The 15,045-nt window shown below is 51.1% G+C and overlaps 1 protein-coding gene across 3 annotated transcripts in view; it reads left to right on the forward strand.

The window, feature by feature from the left end:
- Positions 1-820: 820 nt before the first annotated feature.
- mcrip2 (MAPK regulated corepressor interacting protein 2) overlaps positions 821-15,045 on the forward strand; it is a 119,886-nt gene continuing 105,661 nt past the window's right edge. The window contains exons 1-2 of one of the 3 annotated variants that reach the window (XM_041206714.1): positions 821-1,155; positions 1,231-1,291. In XM_041206714.1, coding sequence (XP_041062648.1) covers positions 1,104-1,155; positions 1,231-1,291 — 113 coding nt within the window. In that variant the 5' untranslated portion in view covers positions 821-1,103. The remainder of the gene's footprint in view (positions 1,156-1,230; positions 1,292-15,045) is intronic. The other 2 variants (XM_041206716.1, XM_041206715.1) reach the window with 2 other exon arrangements.

A 15,045-nucleotide genomic window follows, 5' to 3' on the forward strand; every position in this document is an offset into this window, starting at 1 on the left:
GACCATCACAATATCACATGGAGTGGATGTAATTGGCTGAAGGGTATCATCTGTGATGTCGGAGTTCTGAGGAGGTGGCTAAGATGGGTCACACACACACACTTCTGGCTGAAGATGGCTGCAGACACTTCTGCATTGTTTCTTTAACTTGTGCTGGGTTCTGCCATCATTGACGATGGGATTGTTCATGGACCCTTCTGCCATTAGTTGGTTAATTGTCCAACACCATTCACGACAGAATGTGGCAGCACTGTAGAGCTTTGATCTAATCAGTTGGTCGTGGGATCACTTAGCTTTGTCTGTGACATGCTGCTTCCACTGTTCAACATGCATGTAATCCTGAGTTGTGGCTTCACCAGGCTGGGTTCTCGTTTTTTAGGTATGCCTGGTGCTGCTCCTGACATAATCCCCAACTCCTCTCATTGAAACAGTGTTAGTCCCCCACTTTGATGGTAATGGTAGAATGAGGAATATGCCAGGTCTTGAGGTTACAGATTGTGGTGGGATGCAATTCTGCTGCTGCTAGACCTGTTCTGAATGTATCCCACTTAGTGATAGTACCATACAACACACTGGAGTGTATCGTCAGTGTGAAAACAGGACTTTGTCTCCATAAGGGCTGTGCAGTGGTCACTCCTACCAATACTGTAATGGACAAATGGTCCTGGACTGATGGGTTAAGCCGAGGTGATGGATTTGATTGGGTTGGGTGGTGCCCAGGAACGAGAATTGGGGTTGGTGGTTCTGGGGGTTGGATTGGGTGCTCCTAAGGTGACGAATTAAATGGTTCCAGAACCTTGGATTGGATTGGGTGGTCCCGGAATAATGGGTTAGGTCGGGTGATCCGGGTTGATGGGTTGGGTGGCCCTCGGCGTTGGATTGGGTTGGAGTTTGGGGGGTCCCGGAAGGATGCGTTGGGTGGTCTCAGGGAGTGGAACTGAGCTGGGGTTAGGTGTTCTTCGGTTGACGTTTAGAGTTCCCGAGAGCTGGCTTTAGGGGCGGGTCTCGGTGAGGCTGGTCAGGGGGTGGGTCCCTGTCAGCCGGGGAGGTGCTGACTCTGTCCGGGCCCGGACTGCGTTGCAGTAGAGAGGCTGACGCTGACCATGTACACCATTACCCGGGGACCCAGCAGGCTGGCAACACAGCGTCGGACGGGTAAGAAGTCGCGCAGCACTCGGCCCAGCTCACAGGTCCGTCTCCGTCTCTCTCACTGTCTCTCCCTCTCCGCAGGTCCATCCCAGCAGATCGAAGCCAAATCCAGCTGCGACCTCAAGCAGAAGCCGGCGGGGAGGTGAGTTGAGTTGAGCTGCGGTTTGGAGTTTGGGCGGCCGCTGACAGTCCGGCTCGGTGACCTTGCAATGAAGGTGACACTTGGACTGTGGAGCGCGGCACGGGAGAGCCGGCAGCCTGGCCCCAGCTTTCCATTCCCTTGTGGGGAGGATTGCATATCAGAGACCATCAACCAGCCAGATGTGAACAGTGGTGTTGGTGTGTGTGTGTGTTGTATAATGTGGAGCAGTATATCCCTTGCCTGTTTTATAAACGTGGAGCGGTGTGCTTGTGTCTTCTAATGTGGAGCGGTGTGCTCAGGGTGTGTGTGTGTTGTACAATGTGCTCAGGGTGTATGTTGTATAATGTGGAGCGGTGTGCTCAGGGTGTGTGTGTTGTATAATGTGGAGCGGTGTGCTCAGGGTGTGTGTGTTGTATAATGTGGAGCGGTGTGCTCAGGGTGTGTGTGTTGTATAATGTGGAGCGGTGTGCTCGGTGTGTGTGTTGTATAATGTGGAGCGGTGTGCTCGGTGTGTGTGTTGTATAATGTGGAGCGGTGTGCTCAGGGTGTGTGTGTTGTATAATGTGGAGCGGTGTGCTCAGGGTGTGTGTGTTGTATAATGTGGAGCGGTGTGCTCAGGGTGTGTGTGTTGTATAATGTGGAGCGGTGTGCTCAGGGTGTGTGTGTTGTATAATGTGGAGCGGTGTGCTCAGGGTGTGTGTGTTGTATAATGTGGAGCGGTGTGCTCGGTGTGTGTGTGTTGTATAATGTGGAGCGGTGTGCTCAGGGTGTGTGTGTGTTGTATAATGTGGAGCGGTGTGCTCAGGGTGTGTGTGTTGTATAATGTGGAGCGGTGTGCTCAGGGTGTGTGTGTTGTATAATGTGGAGCGGTGTGCTCAGGATGTGTGTGTTGTATAATGTGGAGCGGTGTGCTCAGGGTGTGTGTGTTGTATAATGTGGAGCGGTGTGCTCAGGGTGTGTGTGTTGTATAATGTGGAGCGGTGTGCTCAGGGTGTGTGTGTGTTGTATAATGTGGAGCGGTGTGCTCAGGGTGTGTGTGTTGTATAATGTGGAGCGGTGTGCTCAGGGTGTGTGTGTTGTATAATGTGGAGCGGTGTGCTCAGGGTGTGTGTGTTGTATAATGTGGAGCGGTGTGCTCAGGGTGTATGTGTGTTGTATAATGTGGAGCGGTGTGCTCAGGGTGTGTGTGTTGTATAATGTGCTCAGGGTGTATGTGTTGTATAATGTGCTCAGGGTGTGTGTGTTGTATAATGTGCTCAGGGTGTGTGTGTTGTATAATGTGCTCAGGGTGTGTGTGTTGTATAATGTGCTCAGGGTGTGTGTGTTGTATAATGTGCTCAGGGTGTGTGTGTTGTACAATGTGCTCAGGGTGTGTGTGTGTTGTATAATGTGGAGCGGTGTGCTCAGGGTGTGTGTGTTGTATAATGTGGAGCGGTGTGCTCAGGGTGTGTGTGTTGTATAATGTGGAGCGGTGTGCTCAGGATGTGTGTGTGTTGTATAATGTGGAGCGGTGTGCTCAGGGTGTGTGTGTGTTGTATAATGTGGAGCGGTGTGCTCAGGGTGTGTGTGTTGTATAATGTGGAGCGGTGTGCTCAGGGTGTGTGTGTGTTGTACAATGTGCTCAGGGTGTGTGTGTTGTATAATGTGGAGCGGTGTGCTCAGGATGTGTGTGTTGTATAATGTGGAGCGGTGTGCTCAGGGTGTGTGTGTTGTATAATGTGGAGCGGTGTGCTCAGGGTGTGTGTGTGTTGTATAATGTGGAGCGGTGTGCTCAGGGTGTGTGTGTTGTATAATGTGGAGCGGTGTGCTCAGGGTGTGTGTGTTGTATAATGTGGAGCGGTGTGCTCAGGGTGTGTGTGTGTTGTATAATGTGGAGCGGTGTGCTCAGGGTGTGTGTGTTGTATAATGTGGAGCGGAGTGCTCAGGGTGTGTGTGTTGTATAATGTGGAGCGGTGTGCTCAGGGTGTGTGTGTTGTATAATGTGGAGCGGTGTGCTCAGGGTGTATGTGTGTTGTATAATGTGGAGCGGTGTGCTCAGGGTGTGTGTGTTGTATAATGTGCTCAGGGTGTGTGTGTTGTATAATGTGCTCAGGGTGTGTGTGTTGTACAATGTGCTCAGGGTGTGTGTGTTGTATAATGTGCTCAGGGTGTGTGTGTTGTATAATGTGCTCAGGGTGTGTGTGTTGTATAATGTGCTCAGGGTGTGTGTGTTGTACAATGTGCTCAGGGTGTGTGTGTGTTGTATAATGTGGAGCGGTGTGCTCAGGGTGTGTGTGTTGTATAATGTGGAGCGGTGTGCTCAGGATGTGTGTGTTGAATAATGTGGAGCGGTGTGCTCAGGGTGTGTGTGTGTTGTATAATGTGGAGCGGTGTGCTCAGGGTGTGTGTGTTGTATAATGTGGAGCGGTGTGCTCAGGGTGTGTGTGTTGTATAATGTGGAGCGGTGTGCTCAGGGTGTGTGTGTGTTGTACAATGTGCTCAGGGTGTGTGTGTTGTATAATGTGGAGCGGTGTGCTCAGGGTGTGTGTGTTGTATAATGTGGAGCGGTGTGCTCAGGATGTGTGTGTGTTGTATAATGTGGAGCCGTGTGCTCAGGATGTGTGTGTTGTATAATGTGGAGCGGTGTGCTCAGGGTGTGTGTGTTGTATAATGTGGAGCGGTGTGCTCAGGATGTGTGTGTTGTATAATGTGGAGCGGTGTGCTCAGGATGTGTGTGTTGTATAATGTGGAGCGGTGTGCTCGGTGTGTGTGTGTTGTATAATGTGGAGCGGTGTGCTCAGGGTGTGTGTGTGTTGTATAATGTGGAGCGGTGTGCTCAGGGTGTGTGTGTTGTATAATGTGGAGCGGTGTGCTCAGGGTGTGTGTGTGTTGTACAATGTGCTCAGGGTGTGTGTGTTGTATAATGTGGAGCGGTGTGCTCAGGGTGTGTGTGTTGTATAATGTGGAGCGGTGTGCTCAGGATGTGTGTGTGTTGTATAATGTGGAGCCGTGTGCTCAGGATGTGTGTGTTGTATAATGTGGAGCGGTGTGCTCAGGGTGTGTGTGTTGTATAATGTGGAGCGGTGTGCTCAGGGTGTGTGTGTGTTGTATAATGTGGAGCGGTGTGCTCAGGGTGTGTGTGTGTTGTATAATGTGGAGCGGTGTGCTCAGGGTGTGTGTGTTGTATAATGTGGAGCGGTGTGCTCAGGATGTGTGTGTTGTATAATGTGGAGCGGTGTGCTCGGTGTGTGTGTGTTGTATAATGTGGAGCGGTGTGCTCAGGGTGTGTGTGTGTTGTATAATGTGGAGCGGTGTGCTCAGGGTGTGTGTGTTGTATAATGTGGAGCGGTGTGCTCAGGGTGTGTGTGTGTTGTACAATGTGCTCAGGGTGTGTGTGTTGTATAATGTGGAGCGGTGTGCTCAGGGTGTGTGTGTTGTATAATGTGGAGCAGTGTGCTCAGGATGTGTGTGTGTTGTATAATGTGGAGCGGTGTGCTCGGTGTGTGTGTGTTGTATAATGTGGAGCGGTGTGCTCAGGGTGTGTGTGTGTTGTATAATGTGGAGCGGTGTGCTCAGGGTGTGTGTGTGTTGTACAATGTGCTCAGGGTGTGTGTGTTGTATAATGTGGAGCGGTGTGCTCAGGGTGTATGTGTGTTGTATAATGTGGAGCGGTGTGCTCAGGGTGTGTGTGTGTTGTATAATGTGGAGCGGTGTGCTCAGGGTGTATGTGTGTTGTATAATGTGGAGCGGTGTGCTCAGGGTGTGTGTGTTGTATAATGTGGAGCGGTGTGCTCAGGGTGTGTGTGTGTTGTATAATGTGGAGCGGTGTGCTCAGGGTGTATGTGTGTTGTATAATGTGGAGCGGTGTGCTCAGGGTGTGTGTGTGTTGTATAATGTGGAGCGGTGTGCTCAGGGTGTGTGTGTGTTGTATAATGTGGAGCGGTGTGCTCAGGGTGTGTGTGTGTTGTATAATGTGGAGCGGTGTGCTCGGTGTGTGTGTGTTGTATAATGTGGAGCGGTGTGCTCAGGATGTGTGTGTGTTGTATAATGTGGAGCGGTGTGCTCGGTGTGTGTGTGTTGTATAATGTGGAGCGGTGTGCTCAGGATGTGTGTGTTGTATAATGTGGAGCGGTGTGCTCAGGGTGTGTGTGTTGTATAATGTGGAGCGGTGTGCTCAGGGTGTGTGTGTGTTGTATAATGTGGAGCGGTGTGCTCAGGGTGTGTGTGTGTTGTATAATGTGGAGCGGTGTGCTCAGGGTGTGTGTGTGTTGTATAATGTGGAGCGGTGTGCTCAGGGTGTGTGTGTGTTGTATAATGTGGAGCGGTGTGCTCAGGGTGTGTGTGTTGTATAATGTGGAGCGGTGTGCTCAGGGTGTGTGTGTGTTGTATAATGTGGAGCGGTGTGCTCAGGGTGTGTGTGTGTTGTATAATGTGGAGCGGTGTGCTCAGGGTGTGTGTGTGTTGTATAATGTGGAGCGGTGTGCTCAGGGTGTGTGTGTGTTGTATAATGTGGAGCGGTGTGCTCAGGGTGTGTGTGTGTTGTATAATGTGGAGCGGTGTGCTCAGGGTGTGTGTGTGTTGTATAATGTGGAGCGGTGTGCTCAGGGTGTGTGTGTGTTGTATAATGTGGAGCGGTGTGCTCAGGGTGTGTGTGTGTTGTATAATGTGGAGCGGTGTGCTCAGGGTGTGTGTGTTGTATAATGTGGAGCGGTGTGCTCAGGGTGTGTGTGTTGTATAATGTGGAGCGGTGTGCTCAGGGTGTGTGTGTGTTGTATAATGTGGAGCGGTGTGCTCAGGGTGTGTGTGTGTTGTATAATGTGGAGCGGTGTGCTCAGGAGTGTGTGTGTTGTATAATGTGGAGCGGTGTGCTCAGGGTGTGTGTGTTGTATAATGTGGAGCGGTGTGCTCAGGGTGTGTGTGTTGTATAATGTGGAGCGGTGTGCTCAGGGTGTGTGTGTGTTGTATAATGTGGAGCGGTGTGCTCAGGGTGTGTGTGTGTTGTATAATGTGGAGCGGTGTGCTCAGGGTGTGTGTGTGTTGTATAATGTGGAGCGGTGTGCTCGGTGTGTGTGTGTGTTGTATAATGTGGAGCGGTGTGCTCAGGGTGTGTGTGTTGTATAATGTGGAGCGGTGTGCTCAGGGTGTGTGTGTGTTGTATAATGTGGAGCGGTGTGCTCAGGGTGTGTGTGTGTTGTATAATGTGGAGCGGTGTGCTCAGGGTGTGTGTGTGTTGTATAATGTGGAGCGGTGTGCTCAGGGTGTGTGTGTGTTGTATAATGTGGAGCGGTGTGCTCAGGGTGTGTGTGTTGTATAATGTGGAGCGGTGTGCTCAGGGTGTGTGTGTTGTATAATGTGGAGCGGTGTGCTCAGGGTGTGTGTGTGTTGTATAATGTGGAGCGGTGTGCTCAGGGTGTGTGTGTTGTATAATGTGGAGCGGTGTGCTCAGGGTGTGTGTGTGTTGTATAATGTGGAGCGGTGTGCTCAGGGTGTGTGTGTTGTATAATGTGGAGCGGTGTGCTCAGGGTGTGTGTGTTGTATAATGTGGAGCGGTGTGCTCAGGGTGTGTGTGTTGTATAATGTGGAGCGGTGTGCTCAGGGTGTGTGTGTTGTATAATGTGGAGCGGTGTGCTCAGGGTGTGTGTGTGTTGTACAATGTGCTCAGGGTGTGTGTGTTGTATAATGTGGAGCGGTGTGCTCAGGGTGTGTGTGTTGTATAATGTGGAGCGGTGTGCTCAGGGTGTGTGTGTGTTGTACAATGTGCTCAGGGTGTGTGTGTTGTATAATGTGGAGCGGTGTGCTCGGTGTGTGTGTGTTGTATAATGAGGAGCGGTGTGCTCAGGGTGTGTGTGTTGTATAATGTGGAGCGGTGTGCTCAGGGTGTGTGTGTTGTATAATGTGCTCAGGGTGTGTGTGTTGTATAATGTGGAGCGGTGTGCTCAGGGTGTGTGTGTTGTATAATGTGGAGCGGTGTGCTCAGGGTGTGTGTGTTGTATAATGTGGAGCGGTGTGCTCAGGGTGTGTGTGTTGTATAATGTGGAGCGGTGTGCTCAGGGTGTGTGTGTGTTGTATAATGTGGAGCGGTGTGCTCAGGGTGTGTGTGTGTTGTATAATGTGGAGCGGTGTGCTCAGGGTGTGTGTGTTGTATAATGTGGAGCGGTGTGCTCAGGGTGTGTGTGTGTTGTATAATGTGGAGCGGTGTGCTCAGGGTGTGTGTGTGTTGTATAATGTGGAGCGGTGTGCTCAGGGTGTGTGTGTTGTATAATGTGGAGCGGTGTGCTCAGGGTGTGTGTGTTGTATAATGTGGAGCGGTGTGCTCAGGGTGTGTGTGTTGTATAATGTGGAGCGGTGTGCTCAGGGTGTGTGTGTTGTATAATGTGGAGCGGTGTGCTCAGGGTGTGTGTGTGTTGTATAATGTGGAGCGGTGTGCTCAGGGTGTGTGTGTGTTGTATAATGTGGAGCGGTGTGCTCAGGGTGTGTGTGTTGTATAATGTGGAGCGGTGTGCTCAGGGTGTGTGTGTGTTGTATAATGTGGAGCGGTGTGCTCAGGGTGTGTGTGTGTTGTATAATGTGGAGCGGTGTGCTCAGGGTGTGTGTGTTGTATAATGTGGAGCGGTGTGCTCAGGGTGTGTGTGTTGTATAATGTGGAGCGGTGTGCTCAGGGTGTGTGTGTTGTATAATGTGGAGCGGTGTGCTCAGGGTGTGTGTGTGTTGTATAATGTGGAGCGGTGTGCTCAGGGTGTGTGTGTTGTATAATGTGGAGCGGTGTGCTCAGGGTGTGTGTGTTGTATAATGTGGAGCGGTGTGCTCAGGGTGTGTGTGTTGTATAATGTGGAGCGGTGTGCTCAGGGTGTGTGTGTTGTATAATGTGGAGCGGTGTGCTCAGGGTGTGTGTGTTGTATAATGTGGAGCGGTGTGCTCAGGGTGTGTGTGTGTTGTATAATGTGGAGCGGTGTGCTCAGGGTGTGTGTGTGTTGTATAATGTGGAGCGGTGTGCTCAGGGTGTGTGTGTTGTATAATGTGGAGCGGTGTGCTCAGGGTGTGTGTGTTGTATAATGAGCGGTGTGCTCAGGGTGTGTGTGTTGTATAATGTGGAGCGGTGTGCTCAGGGTGTGTGTGTTGTATAATGTGGAGCGGTGTGCTCAGGGTGTGTGTGTGTTGTATAATGTGGAGCGGTGTGCTCAGGGTGTGTGTGTTGTATAATGTGGAGCGGTGTGCTCAGGGTGTGTGTGTGTTGTATAATGTGGAGCGGTGTGCTCAGGGTGTGTGTGTGTTGTATAATGTGGAGCGGTGTGCTCAGGGTGTGTGTGTTGTATAATGTGGAGCGGTGTGCTCAGGGTGTGTGTGTTGTATAATGTGGAGCGGTGTGCTCAGGTGTGTGTGTGTTGTATAATGTGGAGCGGTGTGCTCAGGGTGTGTGTGTGTTGTATAATGTGGAGCGGTGTGCTCAGGGTGTGTGTGTTGTATAATGTGGAGCGGTGTGCTCAGGGTGTGTGTGTTGTATAATGTGGAGCGGTGTGCTCAGGGTGTGTGTGTTGTATAATGTGGAGCGGTGTGCTCAGGGTGTGTGTGTTGTATAATGTGAGCGGTGTGCTCAGGGTGTGTGTGTGTTGTATAATGTGGAGCGGTGTGCTCAGGGTGTGTGTGTGTTGTATAATGTGGAGCGGTGTGCTCAGGGTGTGTGTGTGTTGTATAATGTGGAGCGGTGTGCTCAGGGTGTGTGTGTGTTGTATAATGTGGAGCGGTGTGCTCAGGGTGTGTGTGTTGTATAATGTGGAGCGGTGTGCTCAGGGTGTGTGTGTTGTATAATGTGGAGCGGTGTGCTCAGGGTGTGTGTGTTGTATAATGTGGAGCGGTGTGCTCAGGGTGTGTGTGTTGTATAATGTGGAGCGGTGTGCTCAGGGTGTGTGTGTTGTATAATGTGGAGCGGTGTGCTCAGGGTGTGTGTGTTGTATAATGTGGAGCGGTGTGCTCAGGGTGTGTGTGTGTTGTATAATGTGGAGCGGTGTGCTCAGGGTGTGTGTGTGTTGTATAATGTGGAGCGGTGTGCTCAGGGTGTGTGTGTGTTGTATAATGTGGAGCGGTGTGCTCAGGGTGTGTGTGTGTTGTATAATGTGGAGCGGTGTGCTCAGGGTGTGTGTGTGTTGTATAATGTGGAGCGGTGTGCTCAGGGTGTGTGTGTGTTGTATAATGTGGAGCGGTGTGCTCAGGGTGTGTGTGTTGTATAATGTGGAGCGGTGTGCTCAGGGTGTGTGTGTTGTATAATGTGGAGCGGTGTGCTCAGGGTGTGTGTGTTGTATAATGTGGAGCGGTGTGCTCAGGGTGTGTGTGTTGTATAATGTGGAGCGGTGTGCTCAGGGTGTGTGTGTTGTATAATGTGGAGCGGTGTGCTCAGGGTGTGTGTGTTGTATAATGTGGAGCGGTGTGCTCAGGGTGTGTGTGTTGTATAATGTGGAGCGGTGTGCTCAGGGTGTGTGTGTTGTATAATGTGGAGCGGTGTGCTCAGGGTGTGTGTGTGTTGTATAATGTGGAGCGGTGTGCTCAGGGTGTGTGTGTGTTGTATAATGTGGAGCGGTGTGCTCAGGGTGTGTGTGTTGTATAATGTGGAGCGGTGTGCTCAGGGTGTGTGTGTGTTGTATAATGTGGAGCGGTGTGCTCAGGGTGTGTGTGTTGTATAATGTGGAGCGGTGTGCTCAGGGTGTGTGTGTTGTATAATGTGGAGCGGTGTGCTCAGGGTGTGTGTGTTGTATAATGTGGAGCGGTGTGCTCAGGGTGTGTGTGTTGTATAATGTGGAGCGGTGTGCTCAGGGTGTGTGTGTGTTGTATAATGTGGAGCGGTGTGCTCAGGGTGTGTGTGTTGTATAATGTGGAGCGGTGTGCTCAGGGTGTGTGTGTTGTATAATGTGGAGCGGTGTGCTCAGGGTGTGTGTGTTGTATAATGTGGAGCGGTGTGCTCAGGGTGTGTGTGTTGTATAATGTGGAGCGGTGTGCTCAGGGTGTGTGTGTGTTGTATAATGTGGAGCGGTGTGCTCAGGGTGTGTGTGTTGTATAATGTGGAGCGGTGTGCTCAGGGTGTGTGTGTTGTATAATGTGGAGCGGTGTGCTCAGGGTGTGTGTGTTGTATAATGTGGAGCGGTGTGCTCAGGGTGTGTGTGTGTTGTATAATGTGGAGCGGTGTGCTCAGGGTGTGTGTGTGTTGTATAATGTGGAGCGGTGTGCTCAGGGTGTGTGTGTTGTATAATGTGGAGCGGTGTGCTCAGGGTGTGTGTGTTGTATAATGTGGAGCGGTGTGCTCAGGGTGTGTGTGTTGTATAATGTGGAGCGGTGTGCTCAGGGTGTGTGTGTTGTATAATGTGGAGCGGTGTGCTCAGGGTGTGTGTGTGTTGTATAATGTGGAGCGGTGTGCTCAGGGTGTGTGTGTGTTGTATAATGTGGAGCGGTGTGCTCAGGGTGTGTGTGTGTTGTATAATGTGGAGCGGTGTGCTCAGGGTGTGTGTGTTGTATAATGTGGAGCGGTGTGCTCAGGGTGTGTGTGTTGTATAATGTGGAGCGGTGTGCTCAGGGTGTGTGTGTTGTATAATGTGGAGCGGTGTGCTCAGGGTGTGTGTGTGTTGTATAATGTGGAGCGGTGTGCTCAGGGTGTGTGTGTTGTATAATGTGGAGCGGTGTGCTCAGGGTGTGTGTGTTGTATAATGTGGAGCGGTGTGCTCAGGGTGTGTGTGTGTTGTATAATGTGGAGCGGTGTGCTCAGGGTGTGTGTGTGTTGTATAATGTGGAGCGGTGTGCTCAGGGTGTGTGTGTTGTATAATGTGGAGCGGTGTGCTCAGGGTGTGTGTGTTGTATAATGTGGAGCGGTGTGCTCAGGGTGTGTGTGTGTTGTATAATGTGGAGCGGTGTGCTCAGGGTGTGTGTGTGTTGTATAATGTGGAGCGGTGTGCTCAGGGTGTGTGTGTGTTGTATAATGTGGAGCGGTGTGCTCAGGGTGTGTGTGTGTTGTATAATGTGGAGCGGTGTGCTCAGGGTGTGTGTGTGTTGTATAATGTGGAGCGGTGTGCTCAGGGTGTGTGTGTTGTATAATGTGGAGCGGTGTGCTCAGGGTGTGTGTGTTGTATAATGTGGAGCGGTGTGCTCAGGGTGTGTGTGTTGTATAATGTGGAGCGGTGTGCTCAGGGTGTGTGTGTTGTATAATGTGGAGCGGTGTGCTCAGGGTGTGTGTGTGTTGTATAATGTGGAGCGGTGTGCTCAGGGTGTGTGTGTTGTATAATGTGGAGCGGTGTGCTCAGGGTGTGTGTGTGTTGTATAATGTGGAGCGGTGTGCTCAGGGTGTGTGTGTGTTGTATAATGTGGAGCGGTGTGCTCAGGGTGTGTGTGTTGTATAATGTGGAGCGGTGTGCTCAGGGTGTGTGTGTTGTATAATGTGGAGCGGTGTGCTCAGGGTGTGTGTGTGTTGTATAATGTGGAGCGGTGTGCTCAGGGTGTGTGTGTTGTATAATGTGGAGCGGTGTGCTCAGGGTGTGTGTGTTGTATAATGTGGAGCGGTGTGCTCAGGGTGTGTGTGTTGTATAATGTGGAGCGGTGTGCTCAGGGTGTGTGTGTGTTGTATAATGTGGAGCGGTGTGCTCAGGGTGTGTGTGTTGTATAATGTGGAGCGGTGTGCTCAGGGTGTGTGTGTGTTGTATAATGTGGAGCGGTGTGCTCAGGGTGTGTGTGTTGTATAATGTGGAGCGGTGTGCTCAGGGTGTGTGTGTGTTGTATAATGTGGAGCGGTGTGCTCAGGGTGTGTGTGTTGTATAATGTGGAGCGGTGTGCTCAGGGTGTGTGTGTGTTGTATAATGTGGAGCGGTGTGCTCAGGGTGTGTGTGTTGTATAATGTGGAGCGGTGTGCTCAGGGTGTGTGTGTGTTGTATAATGTGGAGCGGTGTGCTCAGGGTGTGTGTGTTGTATAATGTGGAGCGGTGTGCTCAGGGTGTGTGTGTTGTATAATGTGGAGCGGTGTGCTCAGGGTGTGTGTGTTGTATAATGTGGAGCGGTGTGCTCAGGGTGTGTGTGTTGTATAATGTGGAGCGGTGTGCTCAGGGTGTGTGTGTGTTGTATAATGTGGAGCGGTGTGCTCAGGGTGTGTGTGTGTTGTATAATGTGGAGCGGTGTGCTCAGGGTGTGTGTGTTGTATAATGTGGAGCGGTGTGCTCAGGGTGTGTGTGTTGTATAATGTGGAGCGGTGTGCTCAGGGTGTGTGTGTTGTATAATGTGGAGCGGTGTGCTCAGGGTGTGTGTGTTGTATAATGTGGAGCGGTGTGCTCAGGGTGTGTGTGTGTTGTATAATGTGGAGCGGTGTGCTCAGGGTGTGTGTGTTGTATAATGTGGAGCGGTGTGCTCAGGGTGTGTGTGTGTTGTATAATGTGGAGCGGTGTGCTCAGGGTGTGTGTGTTGTATAATGTGGAGCGGTGTGCTCAGGGTGTGTGTGTTGTATAATGTGGAGCGGTGTGCTCAGGGTGTGTGTGTTGTATAATGTGGAGCGGTGTGCTCAGGGTGTGTGTGTGTTGTATAATGTGGAGCGGTGTGCTCAGGGTGTGTGTGTTGTATAATGTGGAGCGGTGTGCTCAGGGTGTGTGTGTGTTGTATAATGTGGAGCGGTGTGCTCAGGGTGTGTGTGTGTTGTATAATGTGGAGCGGTGTGCTCAGGGTGTGTGTGTGTTGTATAATGTGGAGCGGTGTGCTCAGGGTGTGTGTGTTGTATAATGTGGAGCGGTGTGCTCAGGGTGTGTGTGTGTTGTATAATGTGGAGCGGTGTGCTCAGGGTGTGTGTGTTGTATAATGTGGAGCGGTGTGCTCAGGGTGTGTGTGTGTTGTATAATGTGGAGCGGTGTGCTCAGGGTGTGTGTGTTGTATAATGTGGAGCGGTGTGCTCAGGGTGTGTGTGTTGTATAATGTGGAGCGGTGTGCTCAGGGTGTGTGTGTTGTATAATGTGGAGCGGTGTGCTCAGGGTGTGTGTGTTGTATAATGTGGAGCGGTGTGCTCAGGGTGTGTGTGTTGTATAATGTGGAGCGGTGTGCTCAGGGTGTGTGTGTTGTATAATGTGGAGCGGTGTGCTCAGGGTGTGTGTGATGTATAATGTGGAGCGGTGTGCTCAGGGTGTGGTGTGTTGTATAATGTGGAGCGGTGTGCTCAGGGTGTGTGTGTTGTATAATGTGGAGCGGTGTGCTCAGGGTGTGTGTGTTGTATAATGTGGAGCGGTGTGCTCAGGGTGTGTGTGTTGTATAATGTGGAGCGGTGTGCTCAGGGTGTGTGTGTTGTATAATGTGGAGCGGTGTGCTCAGGGTGTGTGTGTTGTATAATGTGGAGCGGTGTGCTCAGGGTGTGTGTGTGTTGTATAATGTGGAGCGGTGTGCTCAGGGTGTGTGTGTTGTATAATGTGGAGCGGTGTGCTCAGGGTGTGTGTGTGTTGTATAATGTGGAGCGGTGTGCTCAGGGTGTGTGTGTTGTATAATGTGGAGCGGTGTGCTCAGGGTGTGTGTGTTGTATAATGTGGAGCGGTGTGCTCAGGGTGTGTGTGTGTTGTATAATGTGGAGCGGTGTGCTCAGGGTGTGTGTGTGTTGTATAATGTGGAGCGGTGTGCTCAGGGTGTGTGTGTGTTGTATAATGTGGAGCGGTGTGCTCAGGTGTGTGTGTGTTGTATAATGTGGAGCGGTGTGCTCAGGGTGTGTGTGTGTTGTATAATGTGGAGCGGTGTGCTCAGGGTGTGTGTGTTGTATAATGTGGAGCGGTGTGCTCAGGGTGTGTGTGTTGTATAATGTGGAGCGGTGTGCTCAGGGTGTGTGTGTTGTATAATGTGGAGCGGTGTGCTCAGGGTGTGTGTGTTGTATAATGTGGAGCGGTGTGCTCAGGGTGTGTGTGTTGTATAATGTGGAGCGGTGTGCTCAGGGTGTGTGTGTGTTGTATAATGTGGAGCGGTGTGCTCAGGTGTGTGTGTGTTGTATAATGTGGAGCGGTGTGCTCAGGGTGTGTGTGTGTTGTATAATGTGGAGCGGTGTGCTCAGGGTGTGTGTGTGTTGTATAATGTGGAGCGGTGTGCTCAGGGTGTGTGTGTGTTGTATAATGTGGAGCGGTGTGCTCAGGGTGTGTGTGTGTTGTATAATGTGGAGCGGTGTGCTCAGGGTGTGTGTGTTGTATAATGTGGAGCGGTGTGCTCAGGGTGTGTGTGTGTTGTATAATGTGGAGCGGTGTGCTCAGGGTGTGTGTGTGTTGTATAATGTGGAGCGGTGTGCTCAGGGTGTGTGTGTTGTATAATGTGGAGCGGTGTGCTCAGGGTGTGTGTGTTGTATAATGTGGAGCGGTGTGCTCAGGGTGTGTGTGTTGTATAATGTGGAGCGGTGTGCTCAGGGTGTGTGTGTTGTATAATGTGGAGCGGTGTGCTCAGGGTGTGTGTGTTGTATAATGTGGAGCGGTGTGCTCAGGGTGTGTGTGTGTTGTATAATGTGGAGCGGTGTGCTCAGGGTGTGTGTGTGTTGTATAATGTGGAGCGGTGTGCTCAGGGTGTGTGTGTTGTATAATGTGGAGCGGTGTGCTCAGGGTGTGTGTGTGTTGTATAATGTGGAGCGGTGTGCTCAGGGTGTGTGTGTTGTATAATGTGGAGCGGTGTGCTCAGGGTGTGTGTGTTGTATAATGTGGAGCGGTGTGCTCAGGGTGTGTGTGTTGTATAATGTGGAGCGGTGTGCTCAGGGTGTGTGTGTGTTGTATAATGTGGAGCGGTGTGCTCAGGGTGTGTGTGTTGTATAA

Source organism: Carcharodon carcharias, chromosome 15, assembly GCF_017639515.1.
Source record: "Carcharodon carcharias isolate sCarCar2 chromosome 15, sCarCar2.pri, whole genome shotgun sequence".
NCBI lineage: Eukaryota > Metazoa > Chordata > Chondrichthyes > Lamniformes > Lamnidae > Carcharodon > Carcharodon carcharias.